The sequence below is a fragment of the Amborella trichopoda genome, chromosome 12 (genome assembly GCF_054954075.1).
Source record: "Amborella trichopoda isolate Santa Cruz 75 chromosome 12, AtrichopodaSantaCruz75HAP2 v2.0, whole genome shotgun sequence".
Lineage (NCBI taxonomy): Eukaryota > Viridiplantae > Streptophyta > Magnoliopsida > Amborellales > Amborellaceae > Amborella > Amborella trichopoda.
The window spans coordinates 19,676,856-19,702,948 of NC_142347.1; the positions used below are offsets into that span (position 1 = coordinate 19,676,856).

At 38.6% G+C, this 26,093-nt stretch overlaps 1 protein-coding gene across 6 annotated transcripts in view; it reads right to left on the bottom strand.

Annotated features, from left to right (window-relative positions):
- APE1 (acclimation of photosynthesis to environment) overlaps positions 1–26,093 on the bottom strand; it is a 58,008-nt gene that overhangs the window by 15,971 nt on the left and 15,944 nt on the right. For 3 of the 6 annotated variants that reach the window (XR_016046183.1, XM_020668959.2, XM_006847207.4), the window contains exons 4-6: positions 25,247–25,333; positions 19,735–19,818; positions 10,645–10,698 (exon numbers count right to left, since the gene is read on the bottom strand). Coding sequence is in view for 5 of the 6 variants with exons in the window: in XM_020668959.2 (XP_020524618.1) it covers positions 10,645–10,698; positions 19,735–19,818; positions 25,247–25,333 (225 nt within the window). In the remaining variant the exon portion in view is untranslated. The remainder of the gene's footprint in view (positions 1–10,644; positions 10,699–19,734; positions 19,819–25,246; positions 25,334–26,093) is intronic. The other 3 variants (XM_088854201.1, XM_011626127.3, XM_088854202.1) reach the window with 1 other exon arrangement.

A 26,093-nucleotide genomic window follows, 5' to 3' on the forward strand; every position in this document is an offset into this window, starting at 1 on the left:
AAACCTTCTCCCAGTACAGGATGAGATGAGCTGTGCCCCTCTTAGCAGCCCTGCTCAAACGGATCCTCTATGCCCTGAGAACACCATGGCTCCCTGCAAAGCCAGCCTGCTCTCCCCGTGCCATGACTGCCTCATGTGCGTTCTTGAGGATGATGATAAAAGCTTGCCGTCTTATGAGAGGTTCAGGATCTCTCTTGATGGTAAAGAGCCCTCAAGCATAGCTGGTGACGAAACTAAGGTCGTCACTGAAGTACCAGAATCCTATGGAGACGAGATTGCACAGCTTAAAGCCGCATTAAGGCAATTACAAGTCGAGATGAAGTCAAGGGATGAAATGATAGAAATCTTGCGCCAAGAGCTAATGTCGTCTCTTAAGCTTGAGCGTATCCCCTCAGTGCACCAATACCTCTTTACTGTCTCTCAACCACCGCGTCTGGCCATTGAAACAAGGTCACCAAGAGAAGAACTACTCCCACCCTCGCCTCCCTCATTGCCAGTCCCTTCTTCTTTTCTTCAGATTGGGAACGGAGGACTAGTAAATGGCATGGAAGACGAAGCATCAAAAAGATGCGATGTCTCAGTGACAGAGAAGCTGCATCACTAGCAGAAGCCTCACCCAGATTATGTTGAGCAAACCTATTGCCACAAGGAGACCAAAGACTCGACTTCCCCAAGTACAATACCATGTGTTTCCCAGTAAAAAGCCGGCACAATGGTTATTATTTTGATAAGTACATGATCCCCGAGTTGCATAAAACACTCTTATCTAAGGGGATGATCGAACTACCAACGCCAAAAAGGCCAAAGGAGGTCGAGAGGGACGACAAGCCCAGTTATCGCCGTTATCATAGGATACTTGATCACAAGACTAAGAAGGGTATTACCATTGGAGATATTATCCAGAATCTCATAAACAATGGGGAGATTAAATTACCAGAATGATTCCACAGGTGATCCAGTGCTGCACCATGGTCCGAGCTGCAAGACCCTAAACTTCATAGCCATGGTCCAAGCCATATGACCCTAAACTATAGCACACGTCCTGGTTGCATGACTTTAAACTGCACAACATACGGTCTCGGAGGCATGACCTTAAACATGCCATCAGGTCTCGGCGAATGACCTTAAAACATGCCTGGTTAGATGCCTCGATCTCGTCCTCAGGTCGGGATGATCTAGTGGCTTAGCTCCGAGTTCGATATGGACTCGGGACCTGAGACCGCTCTCTTGTGAACTTTGTAAGGAAGACATGGGCAGAAATACCAACCGGCGAGAGAGGAATTAAGATGTGAGGTGGGACTTACCTCACCTGGGTCCGTGACGCACTCGAGCTAACTCGCGTGAACGTCCTTTTAGATCACGTTGGAATGCCCCCAAGGTTTATGACCGGTTCGAAGTCGCCTCCTTTGACCTATTTCTTCTTTTCTTACAGTCACACACACATTAGAATACAAGACAAGTGGGTCTGAAGACCCCACCTTGTCATAGGGTGAGCGCGCACATGCATATGTACTCAAAGAAAAGTAGAAAATGACATGATCGACTTCGTATCAATTTGACAACCTTCCGGAGTCTGCTCGACAGAGGACCCTTAGTATATATTTTACAGTAAAAGGGGAAGAGAATAAAAGGGTTAGATAAAGAAATACATTAGAAAAAAGAGAAAGAATAAGAAGAAGGTAGGGAGAGAGAGAAAGAAGAACAGAGGGTGGCTTGGCTGCCGTCTGTGAAGAGAGAAGTGAGAGAAAGAACATAGACGGCGGCTTGCTACCGTCTGTGAAGAGGGAAGAGAGAGAGAAAGAACACAGACGACGACTTGACTGTCATCTGTGAAGAGGGAAGAGATAAAAAGAACACAGTCGGTGGCTTGACTGCCGTCTGTGAAAGGAGAGAGAGAAAGAACACAGATGACGGCTTGACTACCGTCTGTGAAAGAAGAGAAGAGAGAGAGAACACAAACGGCGGCTTGACTGCCGTCTATGAAAGGAGAGAAGAGAGAGAAAGAAGAGAGAAAGAAAGGAGAAGAGAGACTACAGGGACAGCAACGAGGCCCGCCAAAAAGGATAGGCCAACGTACTACCCCTGTGAGGGGAGAGAGACAAAGAGAGAACAAAGAACCAAGAAAGAAAGATTAGAAGAAGAATGAAAGAAGAGAGGAGAAAGAGGAAAGAAGAGAGGAAGAAAAGAAACGAAAGAGGAGCGAGAAAGGAAAGAAGGGGAGAAGAAAAGAAAGAAGAAAGATAAAGAGAAGAGAGAGAAAGATAAAGGAGAGAGGAAGAAGAGAGAGAAAGAAGAGAGAGAAGAGAGAAAGGAGAGAAAGAATACGAACAGTGGCTTGACTGTTGTCTGTGAAAGGGGAGAGGATAAAGGCAGAACACAGACGGCGGCTTGACTGCCGTTTGTGAAAGGAGAAAAGAGAGAGAAAGAAGAGAAGAGAATACAGGGAGGCAACGAGGCTCGCCAAAAAGGGTAAGCACACGTGACTGCCCTTGTGAGGGGAGAGAGAATGAGAGAACAGAGAACCAAGAAAGAAAGGAAAGAAGGAAAGAAGAGAGGAAAAAAAAAAGAAAGAGGAGCGATAAAGGAAAGGAGGGAAGAAAGGAAAGAAGAAAGAGAAAGAGAGAACGAGAGGAATAAGAGAAAGAGAAGAGGGAGAAATAAGAGAGAGAAAGAAAAGAGAAAGAAGAGAGAAAGAAAAGAGAAAGAAAGAAATGAGAGAGAGAACACAGACAGCGGCTTGACTGCCATCTGTAAAAGGGGAGAGGAGAAAAGAAAGAGCAAAAGGAGGAGAGAATACAAGGACAGCAACGAGGCCCACCAAAAAGGGTAGGCCCACGTCACTGCCCTTGTGGGAGGAGAGAGACAGAGAGATCACAGAAACCACAATGAGGCCTGCCAAAAAGGGTAAGCCCACATCGTTACCCCTGTGAAGAGGGAGAGAATAGAGAAGAGAGAGAGAAGAAAGAGAGAAGAGAGAGAAGAGAAAGAGGAAACAGGATAGAGAAAGAAGAGAAATAAAAAAGAGAGAGAAAGAAGAAAAAGAAATGGGAGAAAGAAGTGAGAAAGAAGAGAAAAAGAAGAGCGAGAAAGAAGGAAGAGAGAAGAGAGAGAAAGAAGATAGAGAAAGAAGGAAGAGACAGAAGAGAGAGAAAGAGATGTGAGGAGAGAGAGTACCAACCAAAAATCTTCTCTCTCCTCTCTCTCTCAAACATGACCCAACAATGAACAAAAGATGGAATTTTTATTAAGCAAAAGTGGGGTGCTTTATACGTAGATGGTATGTTGCTTATATAGAAGTGGGACCCGAACATGGGTGTACAATCAATTTTTAACCTAATTGTTGAAAATTCGACATTAAAAGAATCAAAGAAAATCTAAGAAAATGGGGCAAAATGACAATTTTGCCCCTGCACCAACAATCTGGGTAATTCCAAATCTGTCCCTGTAATGGCTGTTCAATCGTGCTAACTTTCAATGGCTAATTTGGGGCCTTTCCAGTCACCATCCGGCCGAAAGATTACTGATTTCTTGATGAGCTCAAGAAGACGATTGTTTTGGTACCAATTTCAGGCCATGGATTTGAATTTTGTACCATGATCATGACGTGGCAAAACATGGAAAAACGTGCAATCTTATTTTTAAGATTCAGCCTGTTTCTCAGTGTTTTTCGTTGATTTCTTCATTGTAGAGTAACGAGCAAGCTGCTGCGATTGTTTTGCAAAAAGAACGGCTCGATTTGATGCCCGAATGACCATTTTCTAAATTGGAAAACTTTGCCGAAGTTTGGATTCCTGTGGCCAGAATTGCAGCAACTTCGGACTTAACGTACGTCGAATCTGACCATTCATCACGTGCGAAGTCCTGCTCAGATGAAGCCTCTGACCTTGTGCTCGTAATGGGTCTGGTTTGAGGTCGATCTGATACGCCAGTGCTGTGATCTGGGAGTTTGATCGGCGAGACACATGGCTGGAATTTCCCTGCAACTTTTGGGGTATTCCGACGAACTTCTCACTTTGATTTCTCCCGGCTCGGGCCATGTCACTGTGTGTGCCAAAATCAAATCGACCGGGTCAACAAGACGAACATGCTCCCAAAATTTGGGCTCAATCTGACTCGGGATGAAGAAGATATGACCTTGTAAAGTTTGGCCCCGAATTGGTGATGCACAGTTTCCATTAATAGAAATTGGTTGGCTGAGGGTGCATCGTAATAGTGTACGGCCTACCCATTTTGGGTAATTTGGCCGTAACTGCTTCAGAAGAGTCCAAACGCGCCAAAAACTGGTACCCGGGGGTTTTCAACCGTTCTAAATCCAATGGCGATGGTCTAGAGACCTTCTGACTCTCCGATAATGGTGTTGTAGTTCAAAGCCCATTTTCGGCATGATAGAGACAGGATTTCCTGTAACTGTTTTGACGTCTGCAGTGCCTAAAACTCGTCAGCTTGCGACGAAACTTGGCAGGTGTTCTTCGGAGACCCTTAGCCACTTTCTTGCACATTCTCAGGCCATTCTAAAACTGTTGGAATTTTCACTTCAGATCAGTGCTTATTGTCTTACGGCTTCCGTAGTCCACAAGCATTTGGTACCTACAAATCTAGGTCGTGAACTGCTCTCGAATTATTCACACGGGATACAAGTGATTAAAAATGACCCCAAACACATCAAATTGACGGTCACGGTGGCATGACCTTAAACACGCCTCCGCAAGAAAAAAGAAGAGGGAGACATCTTTCCATCCAGACCGCCGAGAGCATGTCGTCAAGCATGTCTCCAAGCTAAGGCCACCGAGAGCGTTTTTGTCATCGAGCGCACCCTTCTACCTCTGCACCCATGCCTTTCTGTATGCGCCTCCACGCATGCCTTCCCTAGCAGGCCCAAGCGTGTGTGTATCGTCGAGGTTCTGTCCTCAGCCCCTGGCCATTGGAGTCATATTCAAGCCCTTGATCTTTCATCCCTCACTGAGCCACCATCACCATCTGAACCCACTGACTATAAATAGTCTCGGTCACTTCATCCCCGGTGAGTCAGACCATAACCTTGGCCATAACCTCTAACTTTAAATTGGCACTAAGAGCATATATTGAAAACCTAAGGTTTCTTTTCAATGCTCTAATAATTAAGATTCCTTTTCAACCCTTCGACTCTTAAGGCATGCCACAATGTGGCACCACCCCTAAACAAAATTAGGCTAGGTGTGCCCTCTCTTAAACTAACTAGGTGAAGCATGCCATCCTAAGACAAGTCTAGGTGTGTTGCACCCAAGAGGGAGAAGGCTAAAGAGAGAGAGAAAGGGCATGGAGGAGAGAAACAGAAAGAGGCTAGCAACTCAATTGGCAGGAATGAGGTGGGAGGCCCCCTTTCTATTGGGCCTCATGGCCTAGGGTATGCCAGCTTCTATTAGTACTCAACTTTATCCTTAGTAATCCCAGATAATCTATGCTTTCTATTAGGACTCAACTTTGAACTTAGTAATCCCAGATATCTATGAGCTAAGGAGAGAATTAAATCTGAGCCATCTATTTCCTAGATTAGCCATTATGATTAGGGAGGAATTCCGGAACGCTTATCCCTCAGATGACCCATATCCATCCCACTAGTATTAGATCTTCATAAAACTAATTTAACTACGATTTCTCTCCAATGAAATAAGTTCTATTTACTTTAGAAATCCAAATTAACAGTTAGAAAATCTTATTCAAAGTCAATAAGCCAAAATCATAACAAAACAAACTTTTCAAAATATTTCCCCAACTAACTAGGAAAGAGGGGTGTCCCACAATGCGGGGTGATGGGGGGCCGGGCCATAGGTTCCAAAAAATTCTAAATCACATTCAAAATAAATCTAGAAGTGGATTGGTACCAATGGGTCAAGACAAATGACTTTCCGCAGCACTCCCATCTATGATAAAAATTCGTGATCCACAACCATCATCATGAACCAACCCAACAAGACCCATGACCCACGACCCACATTCAATCGCACAAGCCCATGATTAGCCCATTGAAGCTGGCCAATAAATAGTGGAACCACAAAACTAGTGTGTGGCTACAGGTTTCCTCCAACAGCAAGTCAAATCCATAAGGAAGAACACATACACATATTACTATAGTGCAAGGGGACTCTCCCTTACGCACATGTACACAACCGTCCCAAGGCAACTTCCCAAAATGCGACTATTATGTCTACATGCCATGCAGTGGTTGTTGAGGAATTGGCCCTTACCCTCACAGACCTCCAACTAGATGCAGGTGACCACCAACCTCCTACCCACAAATATCATCCCTAGGCATCTCTCTAACCTCAACAAGGCACGACCCTAATCTTCAAAGGTTGTTCCTATGCCCAGGCATAAGGGTTTTGGACATGACCTAGGCCTAGACTGCTCAATCCAAGGTTAGTCGACCAACAGTTCAAACACGCCCATTATAATTTTTTATTTTTACATGTTTTTATGGCCTTTAAAGGCCGCTAACCCCAAAATGTCCCACTTGGCATTTGAAGGTCGTACAATCACTCTCTCATACTCTCTCACCATGTACGTACTTGGCGAATACATTTGCCACTAAGCTTTAGTGAATGGATCTGCTAACTAGCCTATGTCGGGAGATAAGCAACCTCAATCTCTCCTGCTCGGTCTTGTGCTTAACTGGTAATAGTTCACTTTTATATGCCTGAATTTCTTATAAAATTGTGGCTCCTTAGCCACACAAATTGTGGCTCCTTAGCCACACAAATTGCAACCTGGTTCTCACAGAAGATCCTCACACTCAGGCACTGTACTAGATTAAATCTGAGCTGAGTTAAAAACTTCTTCACACATGGGCGCTTTACTGGATTAAATCTGAGCTGATTTAGGAACTTCTTCAACTAGAAGACCGCTTTTGCTGTGAGACAACAAGTCACATACTCTGACACCATGGTCGATACTGCAATGGCGTCGTATTTCTAAGTACCAAGAAACAACACCACTGGCAAGTGTGAAGACATATCTTGACATGGACTTCATCTCATCAGGATCACCCTGATAATATCTCTGTATCTGAATAACTCAGCCTCCTCCACAAGTGAGCGTGAGACTAACAATGCCTTTTCAATATCAAAAAACTCTCTTAATTGCCTTCCAGGGCTCCATGAATGGGTTGCACTGGAACTTGCTTATCATGCTCATGGCAAACGATAAGTCTGGTCTCATCCCCAAAATAGCACACAACAATGAAGCAACTACACTTTTGAATGGGATTCTCTGCATGGCCTCTTTTTCCTTTAAACTTGTGGGACAATATGGGCGATCAATATGGGCTTATAATTTCCATCTCAAATGTTTCCAGAATTTTCTTGCAATATGTTTCTTAGGACAATTTGATGGTTTGGTCTAGAACATATGAAGCCTCTTCAAGATCTTTAATATCAAAGTGTTGCGACAAGAAAGCTTTTGTTTCTAAGATGAGAGCCATTGAACTACTGGCTATAAGAATAACATCCAAATACAGGGAGATGAATACGTAACTCCCACTGACCTTGACCTATATACAATAATCCTCTTGATTGGCACAAAACCAGCTTTTGGCAAGGTGTCTTGAAACCTTATGTACGACTATTGCGATGCTTGCATAAGGCCATAAAGGAATTTCTTAAGTTTACACATGAGGTGTTCTTTTCCCTCTTTTACGAAGCCCTCTAGTCGTTTCATATAAATTTCTTCTACTAATTCGCCTTTCAGAAATGCTATTTTCACATCCAACTAATGGAGTTTGAAGTTGAAATGGGCTGCTATGGCTATGAGATCCTAATGGACGAAAACTTAGCCACAGGGGATTAGGTCTCATCATAGTCAATTCATTATTTCTGTGTGAACTCCTTAGCTACCAATCTAGCTTCATATTTTTCTAATTTCCCATCCAAATTCAACTTTTTCTTAAAGATCGATTTGCAGCCTGAGTTTTATACCGTGAGTTAGGGGTACTAGGTCCCAAGTATGGTTTGGTTTAATGGAGTTAAGTATATCAATCATGGTTCTTCCGACTGAATCTTTTCTGTATAGGTTATGGCAATTGAGGAACCTGTTTCATGCAAAGTTTCTTCTTCAATCCTATTCTCCTAGGAAGAGGTGGTTCGAGATCCTAACTCTCCCCATGACACTCATATCTCATAAACCCAGCTTCCTTGTGAGTACCACGCGCTTCAAGGAACTCATCCTCAAAGAAGTGAACATCCCTAAAATCAAGGACAACCCCTGTAAATGGGTAGTAGAACCAGTATCCCTTATTATGATGTGGGTATCCTATGAAGATGCACGTATGTCCTCGTTTGGTGAGGTATTGGGACATGGGATGAGCATCCCACACTCACACCCAATGAAAATCTCATGAGTTGGTGGGATAGCTTTCATGGGAGCCCGGTTAAGAATGTAACCGCCTGTCAAAAACTGACCCTCCCCATAAATCTGGGGAGTGCTTACATGTCCCATCATGCTCCTCACCATCTCCACCAAGGTTCTATTCTGTCTCTCTGCTACATCATTATGTTGAGTAAGTAGACGGCATGGAAAATTGGTGTATGATATCATGCATAGTACAAAACTCTTTAAATAACTGTGAGGGATACTTACCGCCCTATTCATTCTAAGGACTTTAATTTCCTGGTGTGTTTGGGTTTCTACATCGACTTTGTACTCCTTGAAACAATCTAGGGCTTCTAACTTTTCACTCAACATGTATACATGGCCATATCAGGAGGGCACATCTATGAAAGTGATAAAGTACCTCTTCCAGCCCTTAGTGGCCACATGCATAGGTCCACAAATATCACTATAGACAACATCTAAAACACCTACAGCTCTGTGAGTTTTCGTAAAAGGTTTCTTAACTAGCTTTCCCTACACACAAGACTTACACACTTTGGTCCAATCACCATTTACATTTTTCAATAATCCTTCTCTCTTTAATCTCTCTATCTTATAATTTATATGCCCCAATCTCATATTGCCATATACATGCATCATCATCATAACACGAAACATAAGAAATAGAATTCTTTATTGCAGCTGAAAAGAAACCATCTACAAGAAGACCAGACATCACAATTTCTTTGCCTAATTTTTCTTCCACCTATTGCCAGTAAATATAGTGGAATTTCCAGCCTTAGCAAACTTTGAGACTGAAATCAAACTCCTCATCACTGGAGCATAAAGGGTTTGCTTTAGGACTATCAACTTTCCATTCTCTAACTGAAGGACATAATCACCAATACCCAATATCTCTATTTTATTACTACTACCCATAAAGATATGTTGACCCCCTGGGGCAACAAGCTTAGGATTTAGAAAGTCATCGGGTGTTAGACAGGTGGGCACTAGACCCCAAGTCAAAACACCATGATCCCTCCTTAGCTTCAGCTGGTATGGTCTTAAGGACCATGCAAGAATGCACCCTATAACTAGAAGTAAAAGGGTCATTTCTTGGAAAAATTAGAGAGCCACTATAGTACTCTAACCCTAACTACCACGGCCTCCTTCCATTCCCGACTTCAAATAATCCCAACAATTACATAGGGACCAGAAAAGCCTTTAGTTTTCTCATTCATAGACAAGCTAGAAAGAAGGGTAGCTAGCAGATAGGTGTGTCATGTGCTATATGGCTAAGGAATTGAACCTCCACCTCTCCAATCATTGTGGCTTGGTCTGGTCAGTTTGGGCTTTCTTCCTCCAATGGTTTGACTAAAATCAGGCCACCCAACACACTAAAGGCATCTTCAAACATCAGCACTCCCTTCCCATTGCCCGCAGGGGGGCCTCTTACTGTTGGCACATAACCATGTGGGCCATCATTTGGTCCATTGGGAACGAGCAAGATCAGCAAACCTTTAAAGCTTATCGACAAAATACAAAGAAATACTACACCTTGGACTTCCTCAACTAGTAGCAATACACAATCCATTTCTCCCCAAATGAAGCCCCGGCATCCTCCTTGTGGGGTTGCCCTGAACAATATTGTCATTAAACTCAACGTTGATTGCAGCTCCTTAGGGAAGACCGGAATGGCCGGTGTCATCAAACTGAACTGTCAGCACTTTCTCAGGTCCAGTATGCATAGCAGATGCCTCTCTTACGAATCAATGCCCTTCTATGCGGCATGCAACAATTCAACCAAGAATCAGGCTCCTGCATTCTCATTGAGGGCCAGTCCCACAATGCCATCTCTTCATCCGATAAAACCACCCCCTGCTAGTGGAGGCTAGAAAACATCTTCGAGTAGTTTTGCCACCTACAATGTGACCTCTCAGTTACCTTCTGAGATACATGGCTTGAAGCGAACACCTCAATGGACCTGCTCGCTTGTGATGGGGTCACCCTCCCATCACTTTTTGTGATTCAGCAGCCCCTACTCCATGATACACACAATTTTTACTCAAAATTGTTTACCTAATACCCTAAAACTGTGGGGGGTTTCCACTGTACACACCTATTGTACAACTTTACCAAATCAATAGACAAAGCAATTTATCAAAAAATGGACTCAATAATCTACAAGGTCCACTAAGTACTTATGAGTATCACAACTCGTGATGAGTAGAAACAGTTAAGAAGATAAAGAGTAAGTATTAAACTGACATTTTTAAACAATTAAAAACAATAATATCTTACTTCTTCTCGGATCATCTTAAGTTTGGGAGCATTTCTCCGTTGAATTCCTCCACCCTGAGCATGAACATGTAGAATAAATTAAGCATTGTATTTTAAAATATAAGATTCCTCGAAATGATGCACAAAATTTTTCAAAGTTCAAGAAGGGACCAAGAAATTATCAGGTTCCATTTGTCATTTGGCATACCGAAATAGGAAAGGATAAGAGACAATGTTTACAACATAGCCCTCAAGTGGGAAAAACTATGTAGGATGTAATGTGTCAAGAGTGTGTGAATTGCTGGCCTACATAAGTATTTTGCCACACATTTAAAACTGTGGTAAATAGTGCAAGTAATGAAAAGTCAACAAAATATTATTTTGAAGTAACAAACATGTCAATAATAAAATGTACAGAGGCAGGCCCCTAATCAGAGCATGCACACATATTCCAAAAAGGGAGGCTCGGTCTGTAACAAGAAGCAAGTGTAGCGAAGCGACTTCCGGGGGAAGAGACGAGTGAACTCCTCTTTAACATTGCTTCCTCTCCAATTGAGGAATTCAGGCATAAAGAAAGACCAAAAGAGAGCAAAATATGAAATCTTTTAGATATTTGAAGAAATGCAAAGAATAAATATTGGTAACAATACAGAAAATTCTTAAAACATGTGGGCAGAGTAAGACTAATCTATGGTTGAAATGGGAAGCTTTTTAAGAGAAAGGAAAGAAAATAAAAAAAACAGATAAATTTGTAGTTGTCATAGAGATTGTAATAAGCCAGAACTGATAATATATATATATATATATATATATATATATATATATATATATATATATATATATATATATACATGCGTTATGTTAGGGTGCTCACACTATGGAGTAATTTATCATTGGACTCCATAATGTGTTAGGGTGCTCACATTATGGAGTAGGGTTATTAAAAAAATGCTCCAAGTACAGAACAATGGTAGAAGTGTCCAAAATTTGTTGAGTACAATGATAAATTGCTCCATAATGTGAGCACCCTAACATAACACATATATATATATATATCATATCAGCCGGCTAGCTAATGGAATAGTGTAAGTCCAATGGCCTAGATTGAATCTGGGCCGATCTGATGATCATGATTGTATTTCGTATTTGAATTTTAATATTTTTTCTACAAATCCAAATCACTTGAAATTTGAAGCGTCCACTCTTACCATCAAAGCGCACCTAATAAAAATATCAAAAACCTGTAACTTTTAGGGCATTGTGGTCAATTTATTTATTGCAAATTTTTATTAGGTTCGTCTATTTTTCAAGAGTAGATGCTCAAAATTACATGTGAATTGGATTAGTAAAAAACAAAAAAATTCAAATACAAAATGCAATCGTGACCATTAGATCGACCCAGATTCAATCTAAACCATTGGGAGTTAATTGTAGTTGTCAGCTAGCAGGCTGACTTCAAAATCTCCCTATATGTAATATAATACACACACACACACACACACACACACACACACACACACACACACACACACACACACACACACACATACCTACATACAAACATACATTCATACGCACATTGTTACATTACATATAGATACGTATGAATATTGGTTTATGAGCCAAGAAGAACCTCTAAACAGAACAGCAGTAAGCCAATGGTCCACGCATCAAGCATAATCATCCATTATCACACACGAAGGAATCATTTAAAAAAAAAAAAAAGAGTTGTCACAACAAATCAACAAAAATATCATCAATACATAAACCACTATTGTTAATCAAAGAATAAGGTGAATAACTAGGTTCTAGGAATCTAGTCCTAGAACTACATGTAATTGTCGTCCTGTATGATCCCCTCAAAATTGACCCACTGGTCATATATATTAAGATAAGATTCAGTCCATTCATCATTCTTGCAATAGAAATCCAAACCAATGCTTAAAAAAACAAATCGGTGACCTGAATCGGTGTCACCCATACCCGTGTCGAATCGGTTCAGAGAATCGGCTGAATCGGCAACCTTTTGTCTTAAAACATTTTTCAAAAACTCACTTTAAATCTCAAAAAATAATGCTCTTTTAGTTTCTAAAAGAATTTAAGAGTGGTGCATTATATACTTTCATTACTCTGTAAAAATAGATAAATACTGAGAGTCTGTTTTCTTGTTTGGATGTCTATATAATTATTAATTATAATATAATATTATAATATTACATCAAAATAATTTAAAAATATTATAAAATACTTTCATATTATAGGATTAAAAATTAATTTTCCATATAAAGTGAATTAATATCACATCAAACATTTATTAATTCTCTTTACTGGTCCAAAATTATCACAACCTAACCAACTATAATATAATACATTGAAATTGAAATTATTGGTTTACATCAATGGTTTAAAAAGCGGATCGGTGACCCGGATCGGGCATCTCAAAAACCCATTTGGATCAGCGAATCGGCGATCCGGAGCGGGAATCAGCTGAATCGATCGGATTAAACCTTAAAAAAAATCCGAAAAAATTATTAAAATTCATTATAAATGTTGTTTTTTAAGAATTCAATAAGAAATGAGGGTACTCCATTAAGAATTTTCATTTCTTTGCATGAATATGCGAATATTGATATGTTCTTTCCCTGCGTGAACTACTATTTACCATTTAATTTACATCACATAAAAGGATAAACATAAAATTATCATGGATTAAGTATATCATCATACATGGACTATAATAAAGCATACAATTCGTAACATACGATTTAAAAATAAAATGACAAACGACGTCGTTCTTCATCTTGGTCACGTTGGTGCCATTGATTGAATTCACGTGACAATTCATTGACTCGTTCTAAAAACGAATCATCCAAATTAGCGGGCACCTGACTATACCCAAATCCCTGAGTGTTAGTGTTTTGTTGTGGTCCTAATCCAAAATCCCCGAAGCTTGTCCATCCTTCATGCTCATCTACACTATCGTGCTCATCCCTACCCTCTTGTCGTTGGGACTTGATATGTGAATAATTTGGCTGGGATTGGATGGCCTCAGAATCATCATATCTCTCATTTTCTTTTAGACCCCCTTCTCACTCTCCCCTATTAGGTGCAATATCACCGACATCTCTGACGAATTGTGGATATGTTGGCGGGCTGCTTCCTCTTTCATGCTGCTCATCACCTTCTTCAAGATCTTCTTCACCGATAGCCTCAAAGAACGCCCTCTTGTGCAACACTAGCTCCTCTTCTTCTACTACCCATTATTCTACTATGTCTGTGATAAATATTGTGTCCAAGTCTATCGGCCCATAGTCTTTAAGCTTCCTTCTTATTTAGCTCTCGAAGGTTTAAGTTGTAATGAACGTAGACTAGTTTATGAAGCTTCTCCAAAGCGAGTCGATTCCTCCTAGTAGTGTGTAAACTTTGAAACGTACTCCAGTTTCGCTCATAGCCATGTCTAGGAGAGCACCTTGATTGCTATCCTCTTTGTGTGAGGTGCATCACTACTATATATCTCCCACCATTTAGCTAGATTAAAATGCAAAAAGCATTGTAAGGGCAAGAACAATTCATAAGATTAAATATATAAATGAACCAAATATTAGTTAGGGGATAACCTGGATCCATCTTAGTTCGAGAATTCCTGACAAGTCTAGTTCCAAAAGATCCTATAGCATCCCTATACATAGCAAACTAAAACAAAATATTTCGTTTTAGTGCATTATTCCTCACAAACATAATAACTCAATCAAGTTCTTACCCAAATATTAAATAATACCTATTGTATTGCTGCTACCTGGTTTCGATGGCTTCTCTCCAACCTGGCAATAATGTATCTGACCCCTTCCATAATCTTGTGGGGATGTTCAGGTGTCAAATAGAAATATTTTGGGTTGAAGTAATAACCTAGAAAATATAGAGATAGAGAAATGACATTTAAAATTTCATAAAAACATAATTTAGAATGAAACATTTTAATGATATAAATATATATTTACCTGCATAATGAATTGGACGTCCAAATTGGTGTTCCACATTCTTTCTATAATCTCGATCACTTTACTAACAAAACTACACTTCTCCCCAATAGCTGATTTGGCCCTCTCGATACCTTCATAAAGGATGTCAATGATAGCTTTCTTGTCAGCATCCACCATTCTTAACACCGTGACCAAAGGGGCAATGGCCTCTACAATACTGGAACATCGAGACCAGAACCTCCTATTTGAGACTATGCCGTCCACTTTTAGCCCGATACTGGACTTCGAGATGCGGTCATTTAACTACTCTTCAATGGTAAACAATCTCTTTAATGCACCTTCAAATTCTCGAATGGAGTCCACAGCCAAGTAATCTGTGGTAAAGTGGGCTATGGCAGGCCTGATTATCTCTTTTTTCTTAAACTGTTCTCTGAACAAAAATAAAATTTTAAAATGGTTATATATAAATCTTGACACCAACCTCGCTTCTTTTAAAGTCTCCTTCACAATTTTGATCTCACTGATCTCCTCTAACATAAGATCGATGTTGTGTGCGGCACACGGGGTCCATACTAGATGCTTCCTCTTATCCATCAACTTGCTACCCGTAGAAACACATGCAGGCGCATTGTCCGTAATAAACTGGACTACATGCTTATCTCCTACCTCCTCCAGTATCTGATCTTATAGTCGTACGAAGAAGTTTACATCCTTCTTCATCCCTGATACGTCTTTGCTAGAAAAAAAAATTGTACCTTTTGGGGAATAGGCCAAGAAGTTTAAAAACTCTTTTTTGCTAACTTTATTCAACCAACCATCACTCATAAGAGTAATCCCTGTTCTTGACCAACTCTGTTTATATTCTTCAATCCACTTTCTAACTTCCTCCACCTCTTCATCCAATATTGGCCCACTGAACTCATATGCCGTCAGGGGTTTTACCCTGGGCTCGACACTCTGGATTGTGTTGACCATAGGTGGAAAATATGGGCTATTGGCTGCATCAAAGGGGATCCTTTTGTCGTAGAACCATTTACCAACATATCTGCCCAACATGTTTCTCGTACTTTTCACCATGCCTTTGAAGGTCATCTGTTCTGACTTAGGCTTTGAGAGAAATGGGTCTATACGACCATGACCTGCAATATTGGCACTCCTAGATAAGCTAGAAACAATTTTTTTAACGTTTGATTCCTCCTGATACATATTGCCACCAACCCCCGATACATACTTGAGTTGGGCCCGCTATACATGCTGGAGCTGGGCCCGCCATACATGTCTGAGCTGGGCCCACCATGCATGCCCATGTCATAACCACCAAGAATTCTAAACCCGTGTTCCTCTGGTATGCTTCCTGTAAACTCATTCTTGTGGCCATCTCCAAGTCATTATTATATTGCTCTTCTAAATCATTCCCACTTGATGGCATATATAAACTAGCTATCTCCTCATCCATCCTCAGCTTTGCAATTTTTTTACCTTTGGTAGCCTTGAGAAATGCCGCCATCTGCTTTCTTACATTATTAGGGACACTATTGCATGCACAAACATCTCCCTTAACCGCTGTCAAGTGTTGCTTGAACCTATGTACCCCACTACTTATCACTCTTTGGCAATAATTACAAATAATTTTGTCTTTTTTGTTGAGATCAAGTCTGACCCTATGTTGTCATGGAGGGTCTTCCGCAGATCTTGTCATGGTTCAACTGTTTTAATAGGTAAAAGGTTAAAAATTAACCTAACAGTTCAACATGAAAAATAATCACCATGTGTAGTGATAATATGTAGGGGTAGTTCATGAAGTTATATTTGTTGTTAATGCAAAATATTTCTATTGACAAAAATATTTTAGTTCCTACTGGGAAAAATAATTTATTTATGCAACATTATAGATAAAAATAACCTATATCAGCCACTACATATAGAACAAAAAATTTACATTGATATAGTATCAATAAAAAATATATTTATAATGGTATAGTAATTCACAATGCCAATACATATGGACTTGTCACAAATCTTCATTTTGAGAAACGTGAATTAGTTCCTACTGAGAAAAACAAAATATTTATGCAATATTATAGATAAAAAAAATCTGTATAAGTCACACTTAGAATCAAGAAAAAAATTACAATAATATAGTCATCCATAACGCCACTACACGTACATTTGACACAAAAAACATTTACAATGATATAGTCATTCACAATGCCACAAATAAAATTTACAATGATATAGTGGGCACAGTCCCAACTCAATTGAAATGATCACAAATAGTCGTACATCTCAATTACATATATGCAAGATAATATAATAAAAAATGCAAGCTCCAAACATGGCTACAACTCCATTATCAAGAACATACATTTTTTTCATTAAAAATTTAATAATAAAATTGAAAAATGCAAGACACTATAATTATCATACATGCCACGATTTTTTTACAATGATATTCAACTTAATTCCTCATGATAATACAGTTTAACATGTATTTTTTGCATTAAAAATTTAAAAAATTAAAATAAATTTTTAAAGCAAAACTGCATAAAAAATATAATACAGTTTAACAGCATGTACTTGTTAATGTATTTTTTTGCATTAATAACAAATTAAAAAATAGAGTTTTGCATTAAAAATATAATAACATGTTTTTTTTTGCATAAATAATCTATCAACATGCAATTTTTTGAACTAAAAATTTAACAATAAAAATTAAAAATATTGTTTAATTCCTCATGATAATCAAAAACTAGTCACAATTTTTTGAAAAATCACATTTTTTCAAATAAATTGATCATGAATTAAAAAAAAAAAACAGTTCTTCACAGACCCACCTAACATCAGTCATTCCAACTCAAATATCCGCCTCAAATCAAATAAATTACATCAAATTGAATACATGTTTTGATAAACAACACTATAAAGAATCAAAGCCCTATAATATTAACACATTATTATTAAAATATTAAATAATATCGATTGAATTGAGGGAAAAAAAAAAAACGCAGCTCTTCACAGACATCAGCCATTTAATCTCAAAAATCAAGCTCAAATTGAATAAATCAGATCAAATTGAATACATGTGATGATAAAACACACTATAACGAATCAAAACCCAATAAATTTAACACATTATTTGCAAAATATTGAGTAAAATTGATAGAATGGAAGAAAAAAAAAAAAAAACCGCAGTCTATTTGTTCTTCACAGACATCAGCCTTTTTTTCTCAAAAATCAAGCTCAAATTGAATAAATAAAATCAAATTAAATACATGTGATGATAAACAACACTATAACGAATCAAAACCCTATAAATTTAACAAATTATTTGCAAAATATTGAGTGACATTGATAGAATGGTGGAAAAAAAAAAAAAATGCAGTCCATTTTTTTTTCACAAACATCAGTCTTTTTTTCTCAAAAATCACGCTCAAATTGAATAAATAAAATCAAATTGAATACATGTGATTATAAACAACACTATAACGAATCAAAAGCCTATAACTTTAACATATTATTTGTAAAATATTGAGTGAATTTGATATAATGGTGGAAAAAAAAAAAAAACAGCATTTCTTACCTGTTTTTCGTGCACCCGTGGCTTCCAATTCAAATTTGATATGTATTGGTCCAAAATACTCAAAAATTATGAACAAAAACTTCTGAACAACACTCTTACGATCAAAAACCCTCAGATTTTACAAAAAATGATGCCCTCTTTTGCTTGAAATCAAAGAAATGGCACAACCCTAAAACGTTTTTAAGGTTCTTCACAGATCCAATTATTTTTATCAAAATCGGTGATTTTTACTACCTTTTATTGACTGAAATGACTGAAAAATTTAAAATAAAGCCTGCAAGATTGGATTATAAAGCTGAAAAAAATGAAAAATGATAAGAAAATGACAAAAAACCATGAAAATCGTGAAGAACACTGTGCAGCCCATGTTCTTGGAGGAGTCACTGTTGAGACTCGGCGATTCACTATTGGGAATCGCCCGGTTCTCTCAAGACACAGGCGTTTCCCGGTATTGTAGTGGAACCGGCACGGGATTTGCCGATTCCCGACTCGAACCAGGCAAGTCAGGTTCGACTGGCCGAGTTTTCAAACCCTGGTTTATATTTTATAACCATTTTCTATGCAAATAAGAATAAATTTTTTACAATATCATCTAATTTAAAAATCTAATTTACAACTATAAGAAAAAACAGTATATTATATAAATAATATTCATAAATAATATATAATGTGATTAATGTGACTAGTATAATTATTAATTATAATATTACTATAATTTTTAAATACACGTCCGTTTTTTTAAAAAAGCTTGCACGCACAACACAAATTTATATTTACATGTCTCAATAGGCGAGCACATAGCGTCTGTATACTTAATAAGTTTGCATGTCTCAATAATCGAGCCATCTCAAACAAAGTGGGCAATTGTCCCACATCAAAAATTTGAGGGACAATTGACTCCTATAAAATGGCTGAGGCCCACATCGATAGTTGATGTTGTTTAATGGGGAGTAAGGTGTCAGGGGATGATCAAAAGGTGTCAGTGGGATGACAGCTGTTAAGATGGGCTAGTGCCCCATGTTTTGAAAAAAATTTCAATATTACCATTAAAAAAAAGCCAAAATGGTGACATGTCTTCGATTTCTAATGAAACTCGCCAATCCTGACGTCATACTCTACAGATTCGCCGATGCATGACAACATCACACCAAATCCCGTTTAATACTCAAATCTGGGACGGGTTGGACGATGCCCGATTCCGAATCAGATCGTCGATTTTTAAAACACTACTCCAAACAAACATGAGTACTCTATAAATCTACAAGTAAGAATAACTTTCTTCCACTATATGACGGTCTCATAACAGCAGAAAAAACTATTCTATCTTATTTCTTGAAGATTACAGATGTTTACTGGTTAGACTAGAATATTTAAAGTTATAATGCTTAGAAAAGACAAGGATTTAGGGATTGGCCAATCATGCTTTGATCTATAGTGAGACATCTGATTTGCAGGAGATAGGTCTGGGGTTCAAACCTCCCTCCTGCAAACCAAGCTGACCTATTCCAAAAAAAGCTTTAGATGTTGGATTATGAACATGTAGAATTGTACCTGACCATATTGGAAAATTCTTTTCAGGGCTTCCTCCAAATGTTGTTCATCTCCATAGCGGTATCTTATGACATCATTTCTCACCTAAACAAGCAAAATTGTTACTCAAATATGAAAGAAGCCATCAAGTGTCAACCAAAAAAAACAAATCCTCTACCATGCATAAAATCTGCAGGAGTTTCCCAGCTGGTGGCAAGCACATGAAAACCAGTCTCTCTACTTACAATCAAACATGCAATAACATGTTCATAGCAATCAAGAATCTGAAGATGAGAAATACGTAACTTGATATGGAAATTTTATTGGCATGTACAGGTGTACATGTAACATATAACATAGAGGGGTATTTCTTATTCTTTATTTATTGCAGAGTATTTATGATATCCTAATTTTCTAATAGCCGATTGACCAAGCGTATTATTAACCATTTAATTTCATATGTTGTGGAAAGATAACAAAGAGACCATTATTTAGCTCGTACGCTAGAGTACCAGAGCATGTATAGTTTGCGAGGGCAAAAAGCATGGTTTTTTAGTTTGTACTTTTGACTTATTTTATATATATGAAGTAGATATTATGAATGGAAAATAATGCCATTAATCAGTAGGTGTTTGACAATATGCACATAAATCCCAAATGTAAAACTACACTCATATTACACACCAACAGAAACATTCAGCATACATTTAGATATAGCATCATATCATATTGCCGTTTAATCAACCACAGTCATATTGTCATCCATCTTAATTTGCAAAAGTTTTATGCATCGTTCCACTTTACCTTAGGTTCATTCTAGAAACAATTTGTGAATAAGGAACTAAATATCTTTAATTTGTAAATAAAGAACTAAATATCTGCATTTATTTCTTATTTTTTTATCTGTAAGCTTTGTATTCAACCCGAAATTCCAGTTGCTAAGACCCCAGCATAACTAGGTTATGAGGCGATAGTCTAAAGTGACATCTGCGCACTAGTATCCTTCATTTCCATTAATCAGGGCCGCACAATTTCACTTCTAAATAACACAATATTTCTTGAAACACAGCACCATACCTGCATCATGCAAACACATGATGGTGAGCTGAAACACTTGTTGGGGAGATGTATGGCATTTCAAAGACTTGACCCCATTGTAACTCAAATCAACTGGTGGATTTTTCTCAGCTCTTGTGGAGCATATGGTCCTAATAAGGGTCGGGACGAAGCATAATACATTGGTCTAGATGAACACACATTTGTTTCACTCGGTCTAGGCGGTTTAGGACCTGGATTGGGGCCTCAAGTCACCAAAACGTTTTAGCACTCGGCATAAGACGCAACTGAGGAAGACAAGTGGCAGTTAGCCAGGAGCAAGACAACTCCTGCATGGGGCTCACTGCCTGTAAAGGCAAGGGTCAAATCCTCAACATTGCCACCCCATGGCATGTGCATATGATATCCACACTTTTGGAAAGCCGTGTTGGGATATGTGGCCTTTAAAGGCCCTGAGAGCAAATAATAACTATGACTATAGTGATACAGTACTCAAGTGGGAGTGTGGTCCATGTGGGATCAGAGAGGCACGCTTCGTAGTGCTTGTCGACTAACCTGCGCTGAGCAGTCTAGGCCCATGAGTGAAGTCCAACACCCTTTAGCCTAGGGCATAAAGCATAACCATGGAGGGTATGTAGGGTTAGCCCTTATTGTGGTCGGAGAGAAGCCAAGTTGGTTAGCCATGAGGTTGTCAATCTTCTATATGCGATTGGTGGCTTGTAAGGGCATGGGTTAAATCCTCAACATTACACAACATGTATATATGCAGCCGCATCAATGGGAAGGGACCCTTTGGGGTAGGATATGTAAATGTGTTGAAGAGAGGCCACACCACTGTGGTAGTGTGCACATGTTTATCAGACATGACTTGTTCAAAGGCGGAACTGTAATTCATACACTAGACCCATGCTCCCTCTATTTAATGGCCAGCTTTGATGAACCAAGCATGAGCCCCAGTATTATTCAAAAATTCGGCCACTGAGCCCCCTAGGCAGCCAAGCTCCAAAAATTCTTAGGGTGCACTATGTCGGTGCCCTAGGATAGAGTGCTCCTAAGCACTTGCCTAGGCACCCAACTTCTTAGGTGCTCGCCTTAGGGAAAGCGCCCAGGTAACGCCTTGATGCACCTTCGACGAGAGTAAAGAAAGCCCCTGGCCAAGGGAATTTTTGGACTCTTTCTCAACAAGGTTTTTTTTTTTCTTTTGTTTGGCTTTTTTTATGTGGCGGGGGGGCCTCTGTATGCCCCTAAAACCCTTTTTGTGAGTTCCAAAGAAAGAAAAAATCTCCAAAAAAATCCTAGATTTTGAGATATTTATCAAAATTGAAAAAACATTCGACATTTTTTTCTTCCAAAATCAAAAGATATACATCCTTATTCAAAACGAGCAATAGCTAGTGGTCCAAGGACCCAGTTTCCAACCCAAGGGACCTAGTTTCCCTTTAATGATTATTTGGAATCCCAAACCAAGTTATTTTCATAAACAAGATTGAAAAATGATTTTTGAGAATTTTTGGATTTATGCTAAAAATTTCTAGTATGAAAAATGTTGGAAACAAAGACAAATTTAGAAATACCGAAGAAGGATAGAGCATGTGAGATAGTAGCACATGCGAAGACCAGATGGTCAATGCGCCTCACATCGGCCCCACATTGTCCCCACATAGTGATGAAGTTACCCTTTGTCCTTGTTTGAAATACTTGACATTGTTGAATGGAATAGTTCGGGGATATGTGTAATTGCACACATGGTGATGTAGAGAACAGGGGGGCAAACGACAGTCATTTGACAGCAAAGGTCCAAGGGCAATTGTGTAATTGGTCCAAGGAGGGACAAATAGCATAAGATCCCCCTCCATGCATAGAGTTACTTAAGGCAATGTCAGCTTTAAGTAAAAGAGAGAAGAGAGAATGTAGATTTTGTCTTTCGCCGTGAGTCCTTTAATGTAAAATGAACGAGATTTAGCGAGAAGAAAAAAGGAGCATGCCCCTCTCTCTCTCAATACTCACCGATGTGTTTCTAAACAATTAATTATGTGAAGATATTTTCAAGGGCTAATTGGAAGAGTTAATTTCGTATAGATCCTAAAAAAGTATAGAAAATACGGGATGCTCCCTTTTTAGCCAAAAATTAATAGAAAGGTCGATCAACGCGCGGCTTTTTTTTCCAAGTTTGCCCCTATGATCCGATGTTCAAAATTTAAGTTGCGGTCCGAGGTTGAAATTATCGGACTGCTTTATTTTTTCAAAACTCAAGTTGAGGTCCGAGGTTGAAATCCTCAGACCGCTTTATCTTTTTCAAAACTTAAGTTACGATCCGAGGTTCGAATTCTCGGACCACTTTATTTTTTCAAATTTAAGTTGCACCGAGGTTCAAATTTTCGGACCGCTTTATTTTTTCAAAAACAGAAGTTGTGGTTCGAGGTTCAAATTCTCAGACCGCTTCATTTTTCAAAACTTAAGTTGCGAGCAGAGGTTCAAATTCTCAAACTGGTTTTTCTTTTTCAAAAGTCAAGTTGCGATCAAGGTTCAAATTCTCAGACCGCTTTTTTTTTCAAACCTAATATCATGTAAATATATGTACGTGGAATGCATGTTATTCTTTCTGATAATTTGAATAAGGTTTGGATTTGTATGTGCGTGGATGTATGCATTGCATTCTTTGGATGTACGTGGATGTATATGCATGTCAAATTCTCGGACATCGTCCACGAGTGAGAATAAGGCTTAGATTTGTTGCAACTAATCTATGCCTTATTCTCAGTTGCAACAAATCTAAGCCTTATTCTCACTCATGGACGAGGTCTGAGAATTTGACATGCATATACATCCACGTGTATATACATCCACGTACATCCAAAGTATGACATGCATACATCCACGCACATACAAATTCAAACCTTATTCAAATTACAAGAAAGAATAACATGCACTCCACGTACATATATTTACATGACATTTGGTTTGGAAAAAACAAGCGGTTCGAGAATTTGAACCGCAGACCGCAACTTAAGTTTTGAACTCTAATTGGAAATTAAAACACAGTTTTGTAATATGTTCCAAACTAAAGGAAAATTTGGGTTTGGAAAGTTAGAGCATAAAGGTGTGAATCTCAACCCTTGATTGATGACAGCAAGGGTTGAAGGATTTAAAGTCTTTCGTCACCCCCTAGATCACCAAGATCAATGGCTCATATTGCTCCTTAAGAAGAACATTCTAGACTCCTCCCAAACCCTAAATTTTAGCCATAAATAGAGACCTTGAGTACCTCATTAGGCATCCCCTTCTCATGCATTGTTATACTGCACAAACCAATTCACAAGCCTCTCCATAGACTGATCTAGCCTCCATATCACTCATAGTGTTCCTTGGCCCATAGCCTCGTGTATACAGCAGGCTTTCTCAACCCTTCACCCGCAAAAAAGCATAAGCGTCCTTAATAAACTTAATTAAGGGGGTGTTTGTGGGTTTTGGAATTATATCACAGAATTTTTGCTACTCTAATGGAAACTAATGGTTAATTGGCAGCAATTAATGGTTGATCTGAGGAATTGTTGTGATTTCATTGATTATTTCAAAAGATAACTTCTCTTATTCTTTAAACATAATTTTGAAATGATCGTTGATGCTATAAAGGACCAGTCTCACTGATATGTGGTACTAAATGTGCAAGGGACATGTTTTGGTTGGATGGGAGATTAATTAAAGAAATTGTGTGAAAAAGTAAAAAACAAAAAAAAAAAATGTGTATATTCACTTATGTATGTATTTGAAGTGATTGGGATATTGTTGCTTGAAATAAATAGACTATATCACAAAAGAAAATTTCTATGTTTGAAATAAATTGTAGCCAGGGGTGCACCCTCCCCTCCCCCCCCCCCCCTACCGGGTGAAGGTGTTTCTGGGAAAGCCACCTTGCCCACCTCCTTTTTTTTTCTAACATTGTGAGAAACAATGAACAACTGTGTTACAGAAAACTTGGTTGGACGATTAAAAGATTCAGCTCCCACATGTGAAAGATTCAGCTTTAAGTATTTCAGAAGTAAGAAAAACCACTTCAGAATGGTACATTGATCAATTTAAAAAAAAAAAATTCCAAATATCCTGGACTTGTCACAAAATAATCTAGTGTGCCATTCAACATAACCACAGAAACAATAGGTGAATAAGAATTATAATAAGTGGGTAGGTGACCAAATCATCATAATAATTAAATCAAGAATCTGGAAACAAAGATGGCTATTTAATGTATAGAAACTAAGGCACCACTATGGTATAACATTAAGTATTTACCCATGCAGGTTACATTTTAATTGGATTACAGAATATAGTATAGACAAAATAGTTCAAATAATTGATCATTGACTGAAATTCAACAAAAATGCTCAATTACTATGAAATAGAAGACACAGTACATGATGTACACAAGTAGAAAATTGTAGCAGAAAGTCTTGCAGAAATGTTTCACACAGGGGTTCACCTGTTTCAGAATAGGAGTTGCACAATTTTCCCTCAAAAGTTGGGCATCTGAATATGTAAGACAAGGCACTGGCTTGAGCTCTGCATACTGTACAAACAAATAAAAGTATAAGAAGAAAGAAACATTGTTTCTGTTCTTCTGAGCTACAAACACCAAGTTTTCAAGAGGAGTGATTCTTTGTTCCAGTATTGTTATCACATCCTTCATGGTGTTTTAGAAATGGAAGTACAACAATTGCCTTAGGATATTATTAAGAACTTAATCTCATTTCATGACATAGAAAAGCACCACTAGTTAATATTATAATAAAATGACTATGGATGTAATAATTGTGGAGAGAGAAATTATGATTACAGCTTCTTCTTCGCTCTCTCTGTAGCATGATAGGCATTTTGGAGAAATTGAGGCATCATTCAAAAAAACATTGTGTCATGTGCGTACCAGATTCATTGACTGACTTCCCTTCCACCGTCCTCAGTTTGTAACTCTTACTAATTACGACAATTCTACAACAAGAGACCCATGTATAAAACTATAACCACCAAGGGAACTTTTGCATTTAGGGAAACCACTATCTCGAGAGTAAAGAAGAAATCTCAGCAACCTCATAATCAGAAAAGTATAATCTATGGGAAAGAGGGAGTTAAGTTCCAATGCAAGGAAATAATTACCATGCTTCAGAGTATATTGAGTTGGGTTTTTGTGGCCTTTAAAGGAGAGCTTGTAAAATGATATTTATAATGGTATATGCACTTCAGTGGGAGTGTGTGTGTTGACTGACCAAGAGTTAAGCAGTTTATGGCCTGGTCATGTCCAAAACCCTTAGTCTTGGGCATGTGGAACTACA